We start from the raw sequence: 26167 nt of genomic DNA on the forward strand, positions 1-26167 counted from the left end.
CCTGTGAGTAAGACGTAAAGTTCTCTACAGTATCTCTACTGAAACGTGTCGTCGTTGGCAAGGCAGGGTTTTATATCCGTGTCGGATATTTTACATCTTTAGTGTGGTTTTGAGTAAGGGCTTCTCTATAACCAATCATGCCTCCTAAATTCGATCCATCAGAAGTTAAAACAGGTAACTTAACGTAAATTATTTGATCTAACAATATGTAAACGAGTCACGTGGAATTGCACTATTTGTTATTAATTACTATAAATTCTTGTTGCCAGTGTTTCTACGATGCGTTGGAGGTGAAGTCGGGGCCACGTCATCCCTGGCCCCTAAAATCGGTCCCCTGGGTTTGGTAATTATAAACATTATTTCTATTAGTTTTACGAATAGCCCTTCTGTGGGGGTGACCATAGCCCTAAAATAATTTCTGTAAGAGGAAAACCAATATTCAATTTTTCTTGGTAAATTAGCAATTGCACACATTATTAGAACTTGTTTTTCGCTTGACATTGATGAAAAATAAGTGTATATCTCTAATTAATTTTTCCATCCACTGATAGTCTCCCAAGAAAGTTGGTGATGATATTGCAAAAGCTACATCCGACTGGAAAGGACTGAAAATCACCGTTAAACTCACAATTCAAAATAGGCAGGCCACGATTTCAGTGGTTCCTTCAGCAGCCTCTTTAATTATTAAGGCCCTCAAAGAACCACCTCGTGACAGGAAGAAGCAAAAGAATAGTAAGTTAACCACTACTAGTACAACGTTGTTCCTTGCCTATTAGATTAGTAACCCATATTGTGTAATTATTTGCAGTTAAGCATAGCGGAAATCTAGCTTTTGATGAAATTCTATCAATTGCTCGGTCAATGAGAGACAGGTCCATGTCGAGGAAAATGGAAGGAACAGTCAAGGAAATCTTAGGAACATGCCAGGTGAGAGCTTTGGGACTACTTCATCCTTCATATTTTTCGGCGCTTTTAACGTTATGGTTATTGATATCATATGGGAAACCTCATATGGATTTGATTTTATCCAACAATTTCCCGTTTTCATATATTCTGACTGTGAATTTCTCATTGCAGAGCGTTGGTTGCACCGTGGAAGGGAAGCCCCCGCACGACGTAATCGATCAGATTAATGACGGCGAAATAGAAGTTCCCGAAGAATAATTGTGTCTATTGTAAGTAAGCTAGTAAGTCTGGGACTATTGATAAAGCTATGTAAAACCTTAAAAGCCCAAGTTGGCCCTCTTTTTTGACTGTAGTAAGCTTTAACTAAGTCCCAGCCTTACTGGCTCATAAATGGTAGGGGTTGGCATCCCATCCACCTTACTGTGACCTCTGACGTCAATTATTTAAGATTTGCCACATTTTATCTTAAAATAGTGTTTTAACTGGTTTATTCAACTCATCATATTAATTTTTAATTACTCTATTATCATCGTTTTCACTTTATATTTATGAGATGCATTAATTAGGTGAATAATCACTATTGTTAGTCATGCAGAGGCACTTGTAAGGGAAGCAAGCCACTGGGGAGATAACCCCAATAAAAAATCATGATTGATTGTTCATTGCTTTTTTTTCTAATTTTGTAATTGTTATTTTTTCAGGCGATGCAATTAAATCTTCAAAACTTATATGTTGTTTTTGTCCGAGTAACCTTTCCCTTTATGTTAGTGTAATCTTAAATGCTGACGTCTATCACAGGTTTCATGATGAACTTGTCCATTTTTGTGACTCTCCATCAAATTTTAATTAGGGGTGTATGTTGTTCGAGGTAGTTGGACATCAAAAATGGAATAAAATTTGCCTAGTGTACACTAATAAGTGGTTATATTTTCATGGGTCATTTTGAAGCTGAACATCTTTATTTAGTGTCTTTAAGAAAGGGGTGAAAGTTAATCCAATGCTATTTTACTTTCATGAGAAGTATCCGAAAACATCTGGAGTATTGAAAACCCGTTTCATGGAGTGCTATTTCATTAATGGCATGCCGAGGCTTCCTTAATAGTTGTGTGTGGCTAGTTACAGGATGAGGGTCATCTGCTTGTTTGATCGTCTTAGATACAAAGCAATGTAACTGAAGGGATGGTAAGATTTGTGGTATTCATTACATTGCTAGTCTCATAGGAAAAGCATACTAGTTTTGGTGCTAGTATTCTGATGACATTTATTAAGCTTGTAAAGTGGAAATTGAATTGAAGCAATCAAGTCATGAAATTAGTTGTGATATCTAGTAGTGCTCATTATTATGTTCCTTGAGTTCAGTTAGTTTTCATTAGAACTGGTAGTAAGCACCTCTCCAAGGGGAAAATTGTCATATCTTTGGTATTTATGTGATTTTTACAATGAGGAATATCTATGGGACCTTTCCTTTCTCTGCCTAATAAGTTACGCTGATTATTCCCTCCATGGATACAACTGCAGCACTCCATGTAAATGTTTAGGTTAAACTTAACTGAAAAGTATTGGTAATATTCAAGGTAATATAGTACAATATATTTAAACTTAAAGCTCTCCTTTAATGCATTTGGGTCCTGACACCAAAATTCCTGGCACTTTTTATTTTATCAGGGCTTTAATGTAGGTAATGGTTTATTTTTTTGTATTAACATAAGAGACTTGAATATTTGGGTGAAATAATGTTACAACCAGTAAATTGATAAGACCAACATCTCACAGTTTTGTGGCTATTCGAATTGCAATGCCTTAAATGTAGTAGCAGTGAGGCATGGGTAAATTTGTTCATGGAGGGCTTTAGTGAGTGATGAGATGACTGCTTTTGGAGTTGACCAAAGGTAATGGGAACAAATAGATGCCATGACTAGCACCTACGGGTTTTTAAACTTATCCGGGATAGTATCTTTACTCTATTACAAGTCCATAGGCCGTAAGAATACATTTTGGGAAAATTAATATTCAAAACAGTCAAATTAAAGTGAATTGCATCTCTTTTCATTTGGGTTGAAATGCTGTGGTTATGGTAACTTGTAGAATTAGTGTGGTACACCAGAATACTCTTATGTGCACGTGTTTTGTGCTTCATAACACGAGACCAAAATATTAAAACATTCCTGTGGCTTTTGAATAAGTTTATTAAAGATGAAGTATATATGTACATTCATAAGTTTCATGACACCCAGGTGCAATATTGTGAGATAACAAACTGGCGAAAGTCTTCATCTCAGCTGGAGTGCTCCTTAGGCCTGATTTGACAAGTGGCGATTTTCTAAACAGTCTTGTGAATATGTTTGCTTTTTCTAACTCACTGAAGCAATGAGAATGCATGCAGCGAGATGGGTTTTCTTCAGGAAAATGAGCTTATTGGAGAGAAGATCATGATTTTCAATGCCCATTGACTGTTGCTTTGTGGTTCCCATTTGTGAGGCAGACTTTAGTTTTTGAATCAGGATTGTTCTTGGAGGCTGGAATCAGATGAGATGCATCACCCCGGTAACCATTTGGGTTCTGTGTCTGCCAATGCCAGAAGTCTCGGCCTGAAAATAATTAAGATAAGCATTTCAACAGCTAGAATAATTTTCATTGTTGGAATAAACCCAATGGGATTTTCATTGCATTCATAAACACTAATCAACCCAAATGTCAGTGTGGTAGGTGATGGTAGACCCAGTGACAGTTCACTGGGTCTACCATCACCTACCCTACCATTCACTGTTCACCCAGTACTGGCATGTGAAATTCACACATCAGGGTAGGAAGGCCAGTTCCTTTCCCTGTGCCGCAGATAACTATCATTAGTGTGATCATTTTCCTAATGTTAAATTGGTTTGAGGTATTTGCACAGGATGTCAAAATACTTACACATTTCTTCAATTGACCTTGTGGCAGTCCACCCAAGCTCTTTTGCCGCCAAAGATGGGTCGGCATACATGGAGACAATATCACCTTCCCTGCGTTCTTTCATCTCAAGAGTCAGTGTTGTTCCTGTCACTCTTTCAAATGTTCGTACAAGTTGCAACACAGTAACACCCTTACCAGTTCCTAAATTGTATGCCTGAAATAAAAAATAATTATGTTGTTCCATTCTGTTTGCAATTAAAATCAAGTCCAAATCAACAGCCTCCAAGACCCTTGGCATGTGAACAGATGTCACTAAAGCCACTCAATGTACATATTTCGTTATTAAACAAAGTGATGACTTTAATCTGATGGTAATTGAGTTCACTTGATAATAATAATATTATATAATATTTGTGAGTGATCCATTTTTTAAATTTACCTTGAGGCCTAAGTTGGGCTCCCTCTTCAGTTTTGACAAAGCAGCAACATGACCACCAGCCAAATCCATTATGTGAATATAATCTCTCACACCTTTCGTTAAAAGAAAAGAGTATCAATTTATGCATTAATGTCATTTGATTGGTGAAAATTTGTAACTATCTCATTAATATAGCCTAAACCCAAATGGAATTTTGTATTAGAATATAATAAATATTCTTCTATTCTAATATTGAATAAAAATAAAATATATTTTATTCTAATGCAATAAATAACTAATTAATGCCTTCTGATACAGTAAACACACATGGAGATACAAAACAAGATAAAAGTTTTTTCTTATAAAAGTTAATGGCAATGGTGTAAGCCACCATCTACTCTATATATTATACAGCTATGCATATATATGGTCCATTATGAAAGTAATGCATATAATTTTATTTTGCCATGACTATCCATGGCAGCATGGTAAAACTGGTCGGGAAATATAGTGGGGTGGTCTGCCCTTCTAACGCAGCCCCACTTTCCTCCGATCAGTCTGAGCGGAAAGACGTGCCTCTGCATGAAACATATTTTTGTAACACAACACGTTGGAGCACCCAGCCACATATCCTTCATTGTGTATAAAAATATTTTCATATATACTCATATAGAAACAGATATAAGGGATAGGAGCACACACAAAGGACGAACACAGGAGAGGTGGGGAAGGCAGACTCAAGCAGATCATGAATGCAAAAATATTTCCTAGACCGGGATTTGAACTCGGGATCTTTCCGGGCGGAGGCTCTCAACCACTTGAGCTATCCAGAAAATGTAATTTACCCTGAGATCTGCGATGCTTTATACAAGCAAGTGCCCCGATTCTTTGGCCAAGAGATGGCGTTAGGGAGCTGTTTCACCCACCAAAGGAGAAATAGACAAGACAGACAGAGGAAGGGATAGTAGTAAAGGAATCATACAACGTCATAAAGGATAAGAACAGTGCGTTTCGTGGCACGCATAGCCGGAAGAAGAGATGAGCCACATTGGTCTAATACACATACAAACACGAAATCCCGCCAAACGGCAAACAAATACTCATTTATATAGAAACAGATACAAGGAAAGGGGATAGGAACACACACAAAGGACGAACACAGGAGAGGTGGGGAAGGCATAATCAAGCAGATCACGAGAGTAAAAATATTTCCTAGACCGGGATATATATACATACATATATTATTATTAGGTAATCTACCGGTTAAGTTAGGTTTTTGGATAACCATAATTACTAATTAAATAATTTGTGACCCCCAGCAAAACACAACGTCCCACTGTACATCAGGTCCCTTTTCATCTCCGAGTACTTTTTTCTTCCTCCCTTCTTCCCGTCCAACATCCCTATCCTGTTCCTTCCCTTTCCTCGTTTGCCTAACTTTCTCCCCTCAATTACAGTCTTCAAAATCCCACTGCCGGTCAATACCCCCTTCATCCACTTTTCCTGCCTCCGTAGGATTGCTCCCAACAAACCCATCTCTTCGCCCACCATACCAAGTACTTCCTCATTTGTTTTCTTCTCTGTCCATTTCACCTTCTCCATTCTTCTCCACACCCACATTTCAAAAGCCTCCAGGCTACGTCTATCCTCCTGTTTCAATGACCACGTTTCTGCGCCGTATATAGCTACGCTCCATATCAAAGTTTTTACGAGTCTTTTCTTAACATCCTTACTCAAAGTCCCTGTCATCAACTCCCTCCTCCTTGTGAAAGCCTCTTTGCCCAGCGCAATTCTTCTCCTTACGTCCCTACTACTTTGACCTTGTTGGTCCAAAACAATACCGAGATACATAAACTGATCTACCTGCTCTAGTTTTTGCCCTCCTATTTTAATGTTTAGCTTAGCCTTTTTCTTTCTAGAGAATCGCATAGCCTTTGTTTTATTAATATTGATTCTCATCCCATACCTGTCGCACTGAATTTCCAATTCACTAAGCAATGCTTGCAACCCCTTGGCTGACTGACAAACTAAAGCTTTTATCATCAGCAAACCTAACTGATTTCACGAATTCCCCACCCACTTGCATTCCTACCTCCAGTTCTTCCCATGCCTCTTTAATCATTTCCTCTGCATACAGGTTGAACAGCAACGGTGATAATGGGCAACCCTGCCTTACACCCCTTCCTAACACTGCCCATCCTGACTCCCCGTTTCCCACCCGCACCTGAGCAGTCTGAGACATGTACAGGTTGCGGTTTAGCCTCCTTTCCCTCCAATCTATTCCTATTTTCTGCAGAATACTCTTTAGCTTTTCCCAATTCACTCTATCAAACGCTTTTTCGAAATCTACGAAACAGGCAAATACCTCCTGGTTGTGTTCTATATTCCTCTCGATTAATAATCTCATTACTGCAATGGCATCACATGTACCTCTCCCCTTCCTAAACCCAAACTGATCATCCCCTAAGTAACCATTTGCCCTACTCTCTATCCTTTTGTTTATGATCCTTAGAACAACTTAAGCTGCGTGGGATATCAAACTTATTGTCCGGCAGCCCTCACATGATGTGGCCTTTACCGTTTTCGGAATAGGAACTAACACTGATCTCAAAAAGTCTTCCGGCCAGATTCCTTCCTCATAGATACTACGTATCAGCCCATGTATCATTTCCATTGCTTGCAGAAACTTATTTAAGAAACATATCCTGAAAAATTGATTGTCTTGAATTACTGCACCATTTCAAGTATCTCATTACATTAGCTGCATGCTCAATCATGTGACATATATCTATTTGTTATCAACATGAAGAATTTCTAAAAGACTGTTGTCATACTTTTCATTACCCCCATGAAATTCGCTGAGTTGTGGGTGAGAACAGAGACCTAACTGGTTGAGAATTACTGATGATCACTCAAAAGGGGGTGAGAAATATCCTGTATAATATTTGGATAGCCCTACTGATGTGCACATAAAGGCATTACGCTCAGACCGAAGGGGGCAAACAATACCATGGGCATTGATTCCGGCCAACAATAAAAGAAAGCCAGCGAGAAATACCACTTTAAGGTATCATATGTAACTGCAAATCAATGCACTGTCATAAGAGAAAGTGTATACTATTATTTTCATCACCTGTTCCATCTTCTGTGTCGTAATCAGTCCCAAATATGGTAAGGGATGGCTTGATGCCAATAGCCACCTGGGCCATATACGGCATCAGATTGGCAAATGGTTTGGTTGGATCCTCACCAATAATACCAGAAGGATGTGCCCCAACAGGGTTGAAGTATCTTAGCAGAGCTATATTCCATCTCTGAAATAATTTTGACAAAATTAGATGAATTGAGGTGATTAATATTACTGATATTTGGTAGTCTACTGTTTAAGGTAAGGTTTCAGATGGGCACAGCCCATATTCTCCTACATTTCTTAGCATCATCCAACAAGACAACCTGATACCCTACACTGCAACAAACCCTTCTTTCATTCTGCAAACTTCCTTCATTCCATCCAAAATTCTTATCCTATTCATACTCTGTTTTACATTTCTCCCAAAGGTTAGGGGAAAAGAAATCCTAAAATATGCCTAACAATCATGAAATAGACACAAAAAGTAGAAATATGCTAGCATAACTGTGTATAAGCAAATTAAATTTATGATTGAAGGATTTTCATAAAAATTTGGGAAAGTTACGAAGGAAATGAAAACTAACATCATATTTTAGGGCAAACCAGTCTACTGGTCAAGATCAAGAATTTAAGGAACCAACGAAGGAAATAATATCACCAAAGAATTAACAGGAGATGAATGACTTTAGCATGAGAAGCTATGAAAGAAAAAATAGATTGTTAAGCTCAGGAATTTGTGCAAACCAATCTTCAGATTAATATTGTTACATTACAAGCCCACTAATGAGATTAAATTAATTAGAGCCATTTAAAAAAATCACACCATATCTGTCTGCACATATTACTACCGTAATGGAAAGGCTTCCTTCGAAAACATATAGATAGAGATTTCATTATTTTGTGTTCTCTATATGTCTTTCCATCATTGTAACTTTTTTTGGCACTCCTGTAGCATTATCGAGGGCCAAATAACCTGTATAGCCACCCTCTCAAAATGCCTGCTTGGCTTTAGTATTCACATGGCACAGGAAAAATGCATTTCACATCACAACTCACCTTGTCTGCATTGTAGATATCCTTAAGCATTTCTTCAATAAAGTATTTAGTCCGTCCATATACATTGGTGACCCCACCTGTAGGGTGTCCTTCAGTAATTGGAAGAGCATTTCCTGGATCTCCATACACCGTACAGGAACTTGAGAATACCAACTCATGGCAGCCATTTTCAGTCATAACCTGGGAATCATGTTAGAGCAAATTTTAAGAAGACATTTTTCAGCAAACTTAATTCAATCAATTTACAAAACCGATTTGTAAAATGCTGCTGAGGAAGGAGCAATTTGGACCAAATCTTATCGCTGGGCATATTAAATTAATCCTAATAAGTTTCTCAAGGAGAAATGAAAAACCATTCCCTCAGACCTAACCTTTTATCACCAAAATTATTAACTTTATATACATATATACATATACAGACATATACACATATACATACATATACATATATATACATATACATATATATACATATACATATATATACATATACATATATATACATATACATATATATACATATACATATATATACATATACATATATATACATATACATATACATATATATATATATATATATATATATATATATATATATATATATATATATATATATATATATATATATATGTGTGTGTGTGTGTGTTACAATTATTTTTGTTGAGCTGTCACTTATTTCCATGAAGTGGTTGGGATATTTCTATTACATATCTCCCGCAGAAAATTTCCAAAATTAAGGTTTCTAAGTAACAATGCACACTTAGGATTTGGATTGCCATTGTGGTTGCCTGCACAGTTAGCCATCAAAGTATTGGCATATGGAAACTTAAACAGGCAGAAACTCCAAATAGACTTCACTAGAACAAGCACTGATAAAATACCCAAATCATAGATTTATGCAATTATTTATTTTTTGTATTACGTATATTGTATGCACAATTATGTATGTATGTGCACCAAGAATAACAATCTGTTATTTGCTCTGTTCAGTGATTATATTCAAACAGAAAGTTGCTAATTTGCAAAAATTTAATTTAAATGCACTCTCGCTAAAATTTTGGCAAGAAATACTGCACTGAGTGACAACTACTTGAAGTGAATACATCATAGAAGATACAGTTTAAGACACTTCAAATGCTAGTAAATTATTTGAAAAACCATAGAAATCACATAACAAGGAAAATAGTTTAAAAGGGAAAAATTATGAGATGGCAGCTCTGAAAATTGGCTAGGAATGCTTCTCAAAAGCAAACTGTCAATTTACAAGTGCCAGTAGTTTAATGGCGAAGAAAGTTTAAATGATATTAAATCTTTTAAAGCATTTATCACATGCCAGGATGAGCTGTCAATTTTATCATTATGTAATTTAAGAGTGTTTGTTGCATGCTACATTTTACTTATAAAAAGAAAGTTTCATCCGCAATCTCAGTAGATGTAGAAGGTGTGAGCATTCCCCAAAATTCCAGTACCCAATTTCTGGGAGTAATCCTGCATAGTAACATGCCTTGGGAGGAACACATTTTCAAATTACGTAGCAAGTTAAGCTCCCTATGCTTCCTTATTAGAAATATTAGATATTCTGTAAATTTAGAGGTTCTTCTATCCATTTACTATGGTGAATTTTATTCCCGTGTTACTTTCAGTATCCTCTTCTGGGGTTCCTCTCCCCATGTGGGCATAATCTTCAAAATCCTAAAGAGGTTTATACGTATTATGAGCAATGCTCCTTGTAATGCACCATGTAAACCTCTCTTCAAAAGACTTGGTTTATTACCAGTACCTTGCATATTATATTAATGTCATCTTACATGCAAAGGGTAATATTTCCCAGTACAAGTCCAACCACAATTACCATGGTCACTATACAAGGACCTGCACCAACCATTGGTCAGGACACACAATACTGCCCATGGACCCAAAGCAATGGGCTAAAGGTTATTCAATAAACTTCCCCATAAAATCAAATATGAAACAAAAGTACCTGTTTTCAAGAAAAAGCTGTTAAACCTATTAAAAAATAATATGCTCCATTTAGTAAATGAATACTGTAATTGCCGCTATGCGTCAATTCCGGCTAAAACAATATGTAATTATATATATATATATTGTATCTCTTCTAAAATTGTGAAATTTATATCTGACATGTCCTATATTTGTGTATGTATGAATATGCAACCAATCTCCGGACAAATAAATGTATTATTATTACTTGAACCTTTGAGAAACTGGCTCTAGTTACCAATAGGTTCATTCAATTCTATTTACCATTTTCTTAATGGTTAAAATCTATTTCATTTCTTGCATTCAAAATATGTGATAACCAATGCTATCCACTCAGTTTCAACCTCAGATATAAGTAGAGGCTGATATTCTAAGGAAACATTTATAACTTCTCCGTGTGTGATTGTAATAAACATATAAAGCTTGACCCTGTACCTACCTCAAGTAAGTTAATGGTTCCCATAATGTTGTTCTTATAATAGAGGAAAGGAATCTGCATAGATTCACCAACTGCCTTCATAGCTGCAAAGTGGATAACACAGTCGATCTTTTGCTGCAATCAAGAAAATATTAAAAATGATTAGTTTTACTCAAAAAGGTTTTGCACTTTTTTGAGGGGGAAGAAAAATAGAAGCATTCCATTTTTAATTCAAAATGTTGGTTAAATTAAGAATGAAAGTTTTCATTAATATTCATTGTATATTTCTTTGCAATAAACTCAATTATTTCTTTACTTTCAAGAAGCACAAACTGATGTTCCACTTATTAGTTAACTGATAAGAAATTTATAAACACATAATCATAGAATTTTACTTTCAATGCTTCATAAAGTTCAAGAACTTAATATTTCACTATGAAGAAGAAATTTTGCTATGTAAAAATCATTTGCCTTGACCTGGCCTTGATCCCAGATCCCCTCAATTTCTGAAAGAGTTCTTTAACAACCTATCATCTCCCACAGTTCTTTGAATTTGTTCAATAACTTTTAACATCTACTAACTTATTAGCTACTTACATATTCATGATGTAATACCAATGCTAAAAAAGGAATCAACAAGCCGACAAGATATTATCACTGCCACCAAGGTAGAAACACAAATTTCAGCTTTTTGTATTTAAAAGAGCCCTTTCCCATATGATACCCATTAATTATAGTACCAGGGTTGATAAATAGGTATCAATTAAATTACTCTACTTCAGTGAAAATGATAAAATGCAACAAAATGCTTGACAAGGGAGACACATAATTAAAAATTCAAATTAATTTTTGCAAATTTGAATGTAATTCAGAATGGCAAGAGTTCTTTCATAAACCCAATTTATGAACTGTAAAGCTTACCTCTGAAAACACTTCAGATAACCGTTTCTTGTCGAGAAGATCACAGTGGTGGAATATGACTTTTTTCCCGGTGATCTGTTCCACTCGTTGAATACTTGGAGCTACACAAGAATTTCCATCCTTGACAACACCCACGGCATTTGTGAAATTGTCCACGGTGACAACTGTGTACCCAGCCTCAAGAAGAGATAGAATGCAATGACTTCCAATGTATCCAGCTCCACCCGTTACAAAAATGGTCTTCCATTCCCTGCTGGGCTCACTGGCACCTGTTTAAATGAATAGTCAACAGGAAAAGTTAAAAAATGACACAGATACGTGTTCATGAACTTATTACTTATATTTTTCTAATTTGCCTATCAACTCCAGCAACTTTGATGGGAAGAATATGGGGTTTAACTGGAACTGGGATTCCCTGTTATTAATTATTACCACACAAAACTAGCAATATCATTTATAATTAATTTTAAATCTTTTGATTTAAAAATTAATGAATGGCAGATTATTCATGTCCACTTTTTATAAGATTTTTTTTTCCACAAAAAGGTAAGATTTTAGTCAAATCGCTGCAAATTTGCTTGAGTTACTTGCTTCAAATGATGGCAGTTATTTTTATGCCTTATTTAATTTTGCTTAAATTTATTCAATTCCTTTTCTCCCTGGCATTAAAAAATGCTACAGAACATATTAGCAGTAATCAGGACGACTGGAACGCAGTTAGGTATGCAATGGCCCAAAGGCACATAACTACTAATGGTAAATTGACTAAACATACAAAGGAGCAAAAAGGAACTTAAGAATAATTAATTTCGTCGTCTTCTGCCACCTCTTTCTTCTTTAATTTTCGCCAACTCCCTTTCCTTCAACCCCTAACCTTAACACTCTTCTTGGCAATTTCATGAGACCATAGGGACATCGAAATTCTTGAAACCAGAGATGCCGAGATAAAGACTTCTCAAATAGCACAAAGAGTTCCTAAGTTCTGCTATGCAGTTGGAAAACATGGCACATAGATCTGGCCAGTAATCAGGGGAGTAGTAGTTTTGAGAGTTTTAGGGTGCGTCGACAGCCAGTAATCAGTCATTGAAGAGGTGACGGTGATGGAAGGCACGATTTTCCCCCTGGATTTTTCATAATAATACGTAATAAAATGATAAGCACAGTAATCAACCTAAAAGTGGGTTTGGTAGGTGATGGTAGAGTTCACGAAGTACTAAGCCCTACATGGTGCGTGAAATACACACATCGGGGTAGGGGGGCCAGTTCCTTTCCCTGTGCCGGTTACCGTTTCCCAGGAAGATCTGGTACCCGAAAAATCACGCAGCTTGGATAGAGCAGAGGGTAGCCAAAGAGGGCCCAGTAAACTGCCATGCCCTGTTCAAGTTTCGACTAGCCGCACACCAGTCCACTCGGGTGCGATAAATTTTTTTAGTTCGATTCATTTTTCGGCCATGATTTTTGCGATGACGGAGGTGAGGACGAAAGCAAGCCTCCTCACCTTGTTGCGAAAGCTGTAGAACAAAATAATATATGGGGACCAAGGAGAGAATTCGTTTCAATGCGCCAGATAGCCGAGGAGGTAAACGTGTCTTAATGGTAGCGATCTGACATTTTTATTACGACTCAGTAAATTTGAGGACTTCTTTATTATCACAACCGTTAACTTTAACGAATTCCACTTAAAATATGCAAATCGATGCATAATAAAAATCGTTCGCACGCCGAATGTTCAGCGGGACCCCCGAATGGCGTCCCCCGAAAACCTAAGTGCCTTATGCGGCCTCGCGTTATCAGTTGCGACCAACTTATTTCACTATCGAGGGAGATTTCAACGACCGCTGCCCAATTAAGAGTACACATTTTTTTCCATTCTCAATCCACCGAAGAGGACATTGACACTAAGTCCCCTTTGACAAAACACAAGACGCATAAATACGCATGCATCGCTTAGGGAACATATTTTATCATTTCCAAATTCTTTTCGTATGAAATATCCGACAGCGACACACTTGGTCATCTTCGATAATTCATTTTTTTTTCGGTTTCAGATTGTGTAATTTTTACCGTCAAAGGCGAAACAGAAGTCTTCCTTCTTTTAAACCCGTACCTATCTCTGATTAGGGAACGATAATTTTTACGCCCAGAGAAGAAACCAGATTTCTTCATTGTGACAGTGGACACAGCTTTCATTATGTAATTTGGACTAATAGTTATAAAAACTATTACATAGGCACTGTGGGTCGCGGTATTCCAGGGGGTAGAGCGTTGGACTGCCGTTGGACCGTAGGGCAAGTCGATTCCCGGGCAAGTCGATTCCCGGGCAAGGCACTCTGGGCACCTGCGGCTCCACCCAAGCTTTGTGATTTTCCGGGTACCAGGTCTTCCTGGGAAACCATAACCGGCACAGAGAAAGGAACTGGCCCCCCTACCCTGATGTGTGAATTTCACACACCGTAGGGCTTAGTAATGGGTGAACTCTACCATCACCTACCAAACCGACCTTCGGGTTGATTACTGTATTTATGGTGTTTTTTATACAGGCACTAAGATTCTGCGATTATTTAAAAAACGCTTTAATTTTTAGCCTTTATATACAATTGCGCTAAAAATCTGATTAGGAAGCTGGTTATAGAGAACAACCCGATGAGGTAGGGGAGGGAACTTCTAATGAGGCTTCATATTACTTACGTCAGTATTCTAATGTAATACACATTCTTTTTGCATTATGATTTTTTGACTTGGCCTACTGTAACTAGTCATCAGAATTTTCGAAATACTCTTTTAGCTGGGACCATAATTTCAATATTTTTTTTAATTCTACGACAGTTTTTTAGTCCACTTAGGTCATCACAAGATTAAATTTATTAAAAGACAAAAATATAAGCTTAAGTAACCGGCAGTTAGTTTAACAACGTTATAAATTGTTGAAAACGTTTCAGAAAAACACCTATCTTTCGCCCCGACGAAAAGGAATTTTACCGTGTTCCAGTAATCCATCCTTTGCCCAAATTTAAACCATTAACAGTGATGATAACTAATAGGTAAGGGTTCAGCAGGAAAAGGGCTTCTTTTTTGGATAGATAAGGACGTGTTTGGTCTTTCAGATTGAGTGAATGAAAGTTAACTCGTGAGAGAATGCCTTTATTCTCCCGTGTTTATTCGTCAACATTTCCTCAGCGACGATGTTCATTTCATTGCATTGTTAATGCTCGCTATGTTTCGCATCGTATTCTCAATTTCACAAAAGAGTAAGATTTAAGAGTTGACTCAACCCTGTGCAAAAATAAAAATACCATGTGGATAGTATCAGATCACCCAGGGAATATATCCGCAGAAGGTCATTTAGTTAAAGATGACGACACCAAACTGACATCACTTATCTTGCGTGTGTATTATTATCTTGTGTGTTTGTACGCACGGCGGAATATGCGACGGAGAATAACAGAACGAATGAATGACGTCAGAAGGAATGACGAATCCTAAAGCCTTGGGCCAATATGCGAGGCCTTCTGAAACATCCGAAGGACTCCGAAAAGTTAAAACAAAAATATGCATAAAAACTTCTTTCAACAATGCAGAAAGCGTGATTAAATTCGTAAATCTCCCAGCACACAATTAAATGAATGTAAAAAAATTTGATCATTTCAGGAAGCAACACCAATGGCATCGTGCATTTTTAGAATTGGGAAATTCTCTTTTTAAAGATCTCCATCAAATATGCATCGGCGACGTGGAGATTATAAAGAGCTACTCCCGACGGTTAATGTTGTTTTTCAAGGGTACCATATTTGAAATACACTGGGAACAACATTTGCTCATGAAACCAACAGCAATTCCGATTTCTCAGTGAAGAGAAAATAATCCTAGGGCAGGATGTACCCATCCGCACATGCAATAATGGCAGGTCGATAATTTTAACCAATAACAATAATAATAATTGAAGGGTCCGACTTACGAACACAACTCTTGCTCGGAATACTGAAATTTGGTAAAAAGAATTAATTTCGAACATAACTGGTAGGAAAATTTGAATTTACAAGAGCAGCAGTAGTAGTTTTTAGGGGAGGCGACCGAAAGCTGAGGTCATTTGCGCCATTAGGGATGGACAGGAAAGGATAAAGGGTGGAGAGAAACCCGGCGTCGGCATTAGCCTACTCTTTACGAAAGGCGTTGAATTTACAAGAGTTACAACTTTTAATTTACGGTTGCCTTAGGAACCGACCCCTCTCCCGAGGCCCGGGATATTGACGGGATTTTAACCAAATTAAATAAACACTCACTCGGTGGTAAGTGCTTTGACTCTGCCAAAGAAGACTGTTATGGACGTTATAACAGCCTTCGGCACTTTCTACGCAGGCTATAAATTGTTTAGCATATACAAATGGGAGGTTTCAAGATACGTACACCATTTCCACGGGAAGTTTTTTAGTTTTCCAAAGGAGGATATCGAAGGAGGGAGCTGATGAGATTATTTTGCTCTATAAAACGAGCTCAGATTAAGAAAATCCAGTTTTAAAATGTCTTATCGTCCGAAATGCCTGGATGACTAGTGTTGTCATTCTTCCTTAATCAGCTGTGGTCGCCGAGGCGTAGGAAACGTACATACCTGCGTTGTCCACTCCAATATTTGAAAAACGAGTGAGCCTACACAAAAGGTCAACTCAAGTTCCAAAGAAACTGCGGAAGATGCCGCAACAGTAACTTTTAACGGAGTCATCCGCTAAATGTTCAGAGTTTAAGAGGACGCCTCGATAGATTTACTGGCTAAAGCACTCGACCGGATATTGAGAGATCTGGGTTCGCATCCCAGGCAAGGCGAATGATTTTTACACTCTGAAATTGTTCCATCGTCAACTCCAGTGTCACAAAACGTCTTCCCGGGTTACTGATGTAATAACGGGAGATCATACACATCGATGAATAATTTCCCACATAAATAAAGAAAATGATGTCGCCTAAGTGTCGAAACCGGTAGTATTATAACGTTTTTTTTCGAGAAAAAAATTTATTTATTCAGTGGAAATGAGTAGTCAGTTAGCAAGCTGTGAGAAACGGCTTTACTTAAGGCTACTTTTATAAAAGTACTAATCTATCACAGTGAGAAGCAAGACCCGAAGCTAAATAAATCGAAAACCTACAAGAAATCTCAGATTGCTATTCTAAATTTAAAAAAAAAACTATGCTGTAGTCTCAATTGTCTCCCATACAAATTGCGACATTTGTTTAGTTCGGTAGAAAATCTGACAGGATATCCAGTGGGGAAATAAATCGCTGCTCCGTCGCATTCAGTATAATCATTCACCACCCACACAACATACCGATCAATCCAAATCGCCTCGCTTCCAGAGCTTGCTATACGGCGTGAGAAATTCGCACATCTGAAGGGCATTTAGTGGAAGCCAGTTCGTTTCCATTGGACGCCTTTCTGATTCCCACGAAGTTCCCGGAATTCGCACCGCACTGATTTTTAAATGGGACTGCTCAAAGACATCATCCGGGATTTGCGAACGGGGGACGGACGGTTCAATGGCCAAAATACCCTTTCTCCCGCCCCATGGCGACAGATAAACAGGAAACAATACGAGACTCACCATGAAACTTCCATCGACAAGTAGAAAAGCGATAGAATTGTTGGTTTTATTATTATTATTATAAGTATTCCACTGATTAAGTGAGGCTTTGGATGGACGCAGACTGAACATGGATACATTTCTAAGCCTCGCCCAACGATACACGACAACCTGAGACCCCACGCAACAAAATAAAGCCTTCAATTCCGCATACTTCCTGCCTCCCTTCATTCCGCCCAAAATTCGCCCATCCTATTACGCAATCATAAAATTCTATCGACGGTATTGTTTCACGACTATCCTAATAGACAGATGAATATATGAAGGAATTTACTGAGCATCTCAAGCAGGAGAAATATGGATTGGAATAGGTGAGCTTTATCAGTAGGGGAGACCGGGGACATCTTTTAAATTTGCATTTTTCTATTTCCTTTGTTTTATAATCTTGAACTTTTATTTGCATACTGCGGGAAATTAGGTCTTCGCCTATCCAGCAGCAACAAGATGTAAGTCCTTCTGAACTCCTCAATATTCTACAGACTTGCAAAAAGATAGAAGAAAAATACGATGTAGTCCAGTTGGTAGAGCTACTGACCTAAGGGCCCGGGTTTGATTCTGGGTGACACATTAGAACAATCCCAGCTTCACCTAAGCTCTTGTGATTTTTCGTGTACCAGATCTTCGTGGGAAACCATAGGGCGACACAGGGAAAGAAACTTGCTCCTATTATTACCCTGTTGATGTGAGTTTCAAACGCCTTAGGGCTTAGAACTAGATTAGCTGTCTAACCGGCACTTCGGGTTGATTACCGTGGTTTTCTTTTAAATGTAGCGCCTGCCTTCATTAGTGAAAGCTTCGGTGGACCTGATGTAACTTCTTCGCCAGGTCGCAAGCAAGAGGATAAAGGTTAAGGTCACTTCAAGACCGCTTCCCCTTGGATATTTAAAAAAGCAAAGGAGGGAAATGTCCAGCAAGATTAACGTGAGTAATACAGTCCTGGGTGCTCAATCAAAGCACTGAGTTTTGACAGTAAACGCTACTTGAATATGTTATTCTGGTTAAATTCCATTTCATACGATTTTTTTTAATTTTTAGTACCCTTTAAGCCACCGCTAGGGTATGTGGTAGGGGGGTGAATACACACCAGACTAGTTTTGACCCGAGTATTTTCCCCACATAATGTGGTCGGACAACGTTATTCTGATCCCTTATCGTTCGTGGGAAAAAATGACATCTTAAATCTATCTATTCCATACTCAATCTCTCTAATTCTATTTACCTGCTCTCCCTTAAGATGGGGGTAATGACACATTTTCATCATCACTGTTAAAGAGACGTCCTTCCAATGTATGCAAGGGATTTAATCTTCGCTCCGTTGAGTGATCCCCAACCTAGCTCGTCGAAACTTCTTGATACGCTACTCAGTTTATCACAACAGCGTCTAACAAATCTGCGTTTCTTTCGCCCTATTCGTGACCACGACAGTGGAGGCAATCACAAACAATAAGTTGAAATTGCCAAAAAATGAAGGCTGGTAGCTCTCTAGCCCACTATCACCGATTACACTTATGGTTGTTGACACAAATCTGCCACGTGAATTTTTACATGTGTAACTATATACATGTACATGAAGAGAGCAACAAGCAGGGATTTTGCATATTTGCGTCCTAATTAGTGCGTGTGTGAATCGTTCATCACGAGGGCATTTGGAAACTGAGACAACACCAAGCCGATGCTAATGATTGCATTCAGCTGTATAGATTAACACTGCGAATGGAAAATCAAGACGCACGCCGGATGTTTATGATGACGGAAGCACCACTTGAACACCTTCATCCAATACTGCCTTTTGATTAATAACCGTGCTTGAAGCAAACATACTGTGAATCAATGAAGTCATGACTGATGAGAATTGCAATTGAATACCTGGCAAAGGAAATGATGAATGTATTCCCTCGGCTCGATACACTTCTAAGCAGGAATCCTCGACTCATAACTGGGTTAACACCAAAACATCGTGGGAAGTTTTTAAAAAAAAGTAACGGGAATACGCGACGTAATTTCACATAGTGCACCATGAGGTCTGGCCACAAGATCAAACGATCAACAAAGAGCGCTACTCACAAGTTCAATGCTGTTTGCGTGAAACAATACGGAAAAACTACCTGTGTGTTAGGGTGAAACAATTAAATGGCTTGTGAACCACCTTCTCACACTGTTCACTGATTGTTGTTCATAAATTGTAGGCCAAAGGCGAGACTGTAGTAATGATGCCACAGCCTTCATACTAGCCAGACATGGCCACAGTGTGACTTTTATTTTGTTCCCAAAAATGAAGACAACCTTAAAGGAGCGTAATTTTACAAACATAGATGAGATTAAAAACGCATCGCTGAAAGAGAGCTAAATGCTAGACCATCCGATCGAGTTCCAGAAGTGTTTTCGAGGATTGGAAAAAGCGTTGACGTAAGTGTATAATATCTATTGAATGGGATAACTACTTCAAAGGGGATAACATTGATATACCAGAAGAATAAATACAATTCTATCCTAAGAACTCAAATTCCCGTTATTTACTGAAGGCACCTCGTCCTCTCATCACGATTTCGTGCAGTTGAAGCGGCGATACCCAATTAACGTTAAGGGCACGAGTGTAACCTTAGCGCCACTCAAACAGGGCAGAAGGGGACAGGGGAATGATTTTGCCCCTTTATTCCGTTGTGTATTCAACCCCTGCCACACACCCTAGCGGTGACTTTCAGGGTATGTAAATAAATAGAAACAAACGACAGGGGTGCCACAGAAGAGACGAATCGTGCGATCGAGTAAACACCACGAAACCACAAAAACCCATCTTTTGCGTCGGGTCGCACTGAATCGTTAATTGCCAGTCCACTTAGGGTCGTAATCGGGAACGTCACCGATGATTTAAGGAAACGTGAACAATTTCCAACATTTAGTGAAATGGGCCCGTGAAAAAAAACAGACCCACTCTGTGGCTGATTGACTAATGAAGAGGTGACTTTTCAAACCGTTATCATGGCACATCCATCACGCAAATGACCACAAATGGCAGGCACGTGGACGCGTTTCCATCGATCGTGTTGCAGGTTTATCTAGTGTCCAATGACGAGAAATATTTTTCTTAAAAACGTGTATCAGTCAATGTAGGCTTTGATGTCCCTCAGGGGTCTTAAGGACTCCTTATTTTCTTAATTTAAACTGACACGGTACTAAATAAATGTCCTGCCACCCCACGTTCAAGTAAATCATTTTTAAACTTCACACGCTTCCAAATTCCTTTCATTGTTGCGTCCGACACGACCAATATTTTCCTCTTCCTACCTCGACTAATTACCTCATTCTCCCGTCTGTCGCATCCTTAAACATTTAATTGCTTCTCATTATATCCTGCATTCACTTCACCTTCCTCCGAATCATGACAACATTATACAAATGTGTATTCTGTCTCTGGAATCGGCGAACACTCATCAGGAGGTCCATCGATGCCAACTGCACGCTTGATTATCGGCCATTCCACATGCTGTTGTTCCAATGTAATTTTGTTTCGCTGGGCAATCTTTAAATTCCACCCTCCAACAAAACACGTCACACTTGGTGAGGCACAAGATAATAAGGGTCAGTAACGTCTTATAGGGACATACCAGACCTCTCCTCCGGCCCCATAGGTATCAGGGAAAGCGGCACTAATAGGGTCGTGAGTTTAGAGATAACACGTCACTGACTTGGGTAGGGGATCAAGGCATAACGACCAAAGTCCACACGAGTCATTACCCTTTCTTTTTCACCTTTGCTCCTTTCCCAAGCATGTAATTTTCTTTCGACGCAAACCTGATAATCAACAAAGTTGATACTCGTCGCCTTTTAAATAATTTAACACATTTTACCGTCACTACACTTAAATGATAAAAAGGATAAGGAATTTGGGGAAAGATAGAAAAAAAACTGGATTCGTAACTTCTCTTTGAACCGCAAACGAAGGGCAGTAACTCAGATGCGAGTAAGGGCAGCTGTCGGCGATAATGAAACTTCTGGGTTACCTCAGGGAAACGTAACAGGGCCCTTCGCGTTCCTCATTTTCGTGAAACATGAATTTTGAAACAGAAAGCAACATTTTTGAATTTTCGCATGGGTTACTCTCGTTTAAGGAGAAACCATGAGCTGTCATCTCGAACTCATTTCATACGGTTTACTCAGAATACACGAATGGAGAAAGGACTAAAAATCTAAGATTAGAAACTTATAAAACTTTTTGAAACACAATTCTTAAAAATTGAAAAACACCATCGAGCGAGGAAATTCGATTTCTTGGCGAATTAGATCGCGTGCAGCGTAGATGAGCTAGATTTTTAAAACGTTGTTGTGATAAACTTAGCAGCGAATCCATAATATTAGAGCATCTAGGCTGGGAATCACTCAATGGAGCGAAGGTAAAAATAGATTAGATTAAATCTCTTCCATATGAATTGGAAGGATTATTCTTTAGCGGTGATGTTGAAAATGTATTATTACCCCCATCTTACAACGGTAGGTGAGATCATGCTAGTGAAATTAGAGAGATTAAGCGTAGAACAGATAGAGTTAAGATGTCATTTTTCCCACGAATGATAAGGGATTGAAACAACGTTGTCCGACCGCTGTATGGGCAAAAAGTAATTTGGGGGAAAATTAATCTGGTGTGCAATCATCCTTTGCCACACAACAGAGCGGTGACTTGCAGAATAGTACGTAATCTAATGTAAATGAGGGCAGAACCACCTGAACAAGTAATAGAAACGAAATTCAGCTCATGTGGGCTGACAAAATTTCGCTTGAAAGGCATAGTATCGAATGACTCAATCTTTTTGTTGAAATACTTGTGTAGTTAGGCATCCGCACCCTTTGGGTATATAAAGCTATTCATCCCCTGTTTGCCACTCCTTTTAAGCTGTAAAAAATGGACACCCGTGTTTGTGGCTTCTGTTTGGAAAGTGGTGACTTTTTTCCTCGAGCGATACTTTCCATATCCAACTAAACCCTTCCTCATCCATAGCGTCAGTAAATAAAGCTTGCACTTAAAAAAAGTGTGTGCTTAGCTCAGCGATGCTTCCGGTTCTGAAGTAGGCTTTTCGAAATCGAACCGCTGGCGTTTAGAAGACGCTGGCGGCACTACGTCTGGCGGTGACAGGTACTTTTTTAAACTTTACGCCGACCGACCGTCAGTCTGTGTAGTTTTTTTTAAATGGTTGCCCTACTCAACATCTTCTTTAAAACACACAGATGTCGATCCACAGAAACTCTCGCCGTTACTATTGAATCCCAGGGAAAAAACAGTTTCCTCAGGACTTTCTCCATGCTTTTCGTCCCATTTGGGGCATGTGAACAGATGCAATGCCCTTCCACATTGTCGACGATGACCACACTTCAATGTTCCGCCGATTAGTGTGGGTCCAAATAAAAATAAATCCACGACTCCTCACATTTATGAGAGTGTGTGTGGGAGAGAAATTTTGGAATACCAGGCTAAGGGTAATAGTCGTATTAATGCTAAGGACATGATGTACTCGAGGAATGTGTGGGTTAAAGAAATTAGAAGAGACAGGAGGGTTGGGAATGAGTGGACAATTTTCGTGTGCAATTCGAGGAAAATAAAACCGTAGCAACGTACAGAAATTTTACTTGAAAATTGGGAAAGAACCATAGTAAGGAGCGCCCAAAGTTAAAAATTAGTAACTATTAGTCAAATACTTAAAGACGATGAAGAGGCACTTGAAAGAGGAGTGTATCTCGGGGTAATATTGATGTTGAAAACGTTTTACTGCCATTTATAAATTGCTCGACACCATTTACTGTTTCGTTAAACGATTATAATCTCAGTCGAGATGAGCACGACTTACTGGGTAAATGTGATGAAAAGGTGAAAGAGAAATGTTATCTTTCACTGGTTAGGCTTCATTTAGAATATGCTGCTAGTATAATTGGAATCCTCACGAAATTTGAATGATTTCCGAATAAGATTGCGCGCATCATAGAGGAGCTAGATTTGTAAAAAGTTGTTATGATAAACTTAGTAGCGTATCCAAAATATTATAGGAGCTAGGTTGGAATTCACTCAATGGAGCTAAGGTTAAATTAACAGATTAAATCTCTTGCATTAGAATTGGAAGGATGTCTCTTTAGCAGTGATGTTCGAAATGTATAATTAGCCCCATCAAATTACGGTAGGCGAGATCATGTCAATAGCATTTGAGAGATATAATGTAGAACAGATAAATTTAAGATTTCATGTTTTCCACTGAACGATAAGGGATCAGAATAAAATTGTCCGACTGGGGTAGGAGTAAAAATATTAGGGTCGAAATTAATCTTTCACCCCTTGCCATACACCCAAGCGTTGGCTTCCAGGGAACTAAAAAATACTATTACAAATAACCTCCATGAAAGGGTAAAAATCCACTTGAATAACCGAGTTGCGCGCGCGAAACGATAACTTACATCCTCCCCGTCATTGTCCTTGACTCTCGATGAATGATATCATATTGTTCCCGGGTTTTTTTTTAACCCGAAAGAGATACATATTCCAGAGTGATTCCTGAATTTACCAGCTCGCTGGGCACCCTGCGTCAGTCTTAAAGAGACGAGGGTGCGAGCGAGGGGACGGTCTATTTTTAAAAGAGGCGAGACACAGACGAGGAAAAGCCCATAACACAGGAGTCGACACGCCACGTTAGCTCACACATGTTCACCAACGACTCTCTTGTTCCCAGAATCCAAGAGGGCAAAAAACGGAAAGAGGAAAAAAATTGAGGCACAGAACTGCGGGCAAAAACTTAGTGGGCGACAAACACACTCGCGCCGCCTGTCTATCGTGGCTGGCGACGAGAGTTGAGAGGAAGCAGTGCTCTCGGGACAAGGGTTCCTTTCAGTTTGCGCAACAGGCATTGCCTCCCTAACTCATAAGCCAATTTCCAAGATCCAGACGAAGAGGACACCATACGTGGCATTCGTGCGCTTAAAAAGAAAGCCTTAGAAGACGTAGAACGGCACGGGAAGTTCAAAGATACTACAAGTGCCTGGAATGGGCTTAAAAGGACAGAAAAGTAAACTACTAGATCGTCACTATAAGACTAATCACCGCTGCAAGAATCAAATTACAGCCATGTAATTGAAAAATGCAGAGGGTAAAATTGGAACCAAAAAATAAACAAGAATGCCAACTCTCGTCTGCTCTATTCAATGTATACAAAAAATATTAGTCGTTTTTTTTGTTTTAGGGTGCGTCGACAGTTTCGGTCATTTTGCACCACTGTCAAAATGTTTCTACTTTCAATATCCTTTGAATAAATATTTAAAACCATGAGCATTAAAAAAGGATAAAACAACTATAGTTTTCCTATTAGACCAGATTCCCTTAAGGGGATCGAGATTGGTTCGGTGGCTATCGTACTAGCTTCCCCGAACCTTGGAACTCGATGTCCATTCAAGAGTTGGACTAATTCAAGATTTCGTTCGTTTCCAATGATTCAACAGCGCAGAGATTGACCTGAAGTCCTCCGCAGATCGACCGACGATTTCGTTCGGAAAATTTTCGCCTCGATACCCATGGCTCACGTCCAAAACTTACACCCCACCTCGAGCACCTCAAACGGAGACGACGTGACTTAACTACCACGCTCGATCCCGAAGTACGGGCCCCGGTGCTCGTGTACCAGTGGTGAGCACCACCCTAAGCCAGCACGCCGCCCCAAACCAGGACCTCTTCCAACCAGATTGATTCCGACGCCACCTAACTTTCCCTTGCAAGTAACCCGCATTACTTAGGGCTGGGAATTATCACAAGTGCCATGAGGCATTTAAGCATAAGAGGTGTATTCGATAATTAACGGGAATTTGGGTTTAGGAAAGAATTGTATTCATTATTCTAGTACATCAATGTTATTCCCTTTGAAGTAGTCATCCCATTCAATAGATATTATACACTTACGTCAACGCTTTTTCCAATCCTCGAAAACACTTCGGGAACTCGATCGGATGGTATAGCTTTTAGCTCCCTCTCAGCGATGTGTTTTTAATCTCATCTATGCTTGTAAAACTATGCTCCTTTAAGGTTCTCTTTGATTTTTGGGAACATATCGTCGTGCCACCTTTATCTTCTGTGTCCATGTCTGGCAAATATGGAGACTGGGACGTCATTACTACCGCGCTGTTTTTGACCAACAATTCAGGAGCGACAAACAGTGAGCAGGTGTATTATTGTGGTGGCGGTTCAAATGCCATTAATTGTTTCGCCCATAACACGGTTGGTGTTTTAGTATTGTTTCACTCGAACGGCGTTAAACTTGTACGTAGTACTCTTTGTTGATCGTTTGACCTTGTGGCAAGAATTCATGACAGTCCCGCGCTTCCCTCATCAATGGCTACGGTTAAGAGAAAGCAGGCATGGGCGATGTACACCAGATGAACATCACGTCTCATCGTCGAATTCGAAGGTCGCGGTTTCGAATACAAAACCTTGGGTGCAGAGTTGCATCAACGGGACATGTCCTAAATTCGCACCGCCTGGCCCGCAGCGCAATGATCTCAGACGGAAAAGAAACTTAAAAAAAAGAAAAAGCAGTCGCCTAGCAGCTGTACCAGAGAGACATTACGTCAGTATGGAAAGGTTGAAGGTCAAAAATGATCAAGGAAAGGATCTTTAAAATAGGTGGCATTCATCCGTCCAATAAGAAGAAAGGGTCGATCGTCGGCAACTGAAAGGGGTAATAGAGGCGTGGAAATGCAACAGATGGATTTAGCTCAAATGCAGTAGAAGTTACTTCAGGTGTTCCCCAGGGAAGTGTTATCGGACCTCT

General features: G+C 39.0%; 2 protein-coding genes across 3 annotated transcripts in view; one reads left to right on the forward strand and one right to left on the reverse strand.

Moving 5' to 3' along the window:
* The first annotated feature begins 9 nt into the window (after positions 1-9).
* Positions 10-1634, forward strand: RpL12 (ribosomal protein L12). Of its 2 annotated transcripts, XM_071589105.1 has the most exons (6): positions 10-174; positions 270-343; positions 552-732; positions 809-927; positions 1078-1175; positions 1608-1634. In XM_071589105.1, exons 1-5 carry the CDS (start codon positions 138-140, stop codon positions 1162-1164), a joined length of 498 nt encoding a protein of 165 aa, XP_071445206.1. In that variant the 5' UTR covers positions 10-137; the 3' UTR covers positions 1165-1175; positions 1608-1634. The 2 variants fall into 2 exon arrangements, with proteins under 2 accessions (XP_071445206.1, XP_071445205.1); XM_071589104.1 differs by having other exon boundaries at positions 1078-1634.
* A 1440-nt stretch (positions 1635-3074) lies between these two features.
* The window catches only part of LOC139691331 (UDP-glucose 4-epimerase-like), a 35619-nt gene continuing 12526 nt past the window's right edge, over positions 3075-26167 (reverse strand). The window contains exons 2-8 of the mRNA XM_071589097.1: positions 11746-12014; positions 10846-10959; positions 8403-8582; positions 7350-7530; positions 4238-4329; positions 3820-4012; positions 3075-3494 (exon numbers count right to left, since the gene is read on the reverse strand). Coding sequence (XP_071445198.1) covers positions 3343-3494; positions 3820-4012; positions 4238-4329; positions 7350-7530; positions 8403-8582; positions 10846-10959; positions 11746-12014 — 1181 coding nt within the window. The 3' untranslated portion in view covers positions 3075-3342. The remainder of the gene's footprint in view (positions 3495-3819; positions 4013-4237; positions 4330-7349; positions 7531-8402; positions 8583-10845; positions 10960-11745; positions 12015-26167) is intronic.

Source organism: Hetaerina americana, unplaced genomic scaffold (genome assembly GCF_022747635.1).
Source record: "Hetaerina americana unplaced genomic scaffold, ioHetAmer1.1.p SCAF_33, whole genome shotgun sequence".
Taxonomy (NCBI): Eukaryota; Metazoa; Arthropoda; class Insecta; order Odonata; family Calopterygidae; genus Hetaerina; species Hetaerina americana.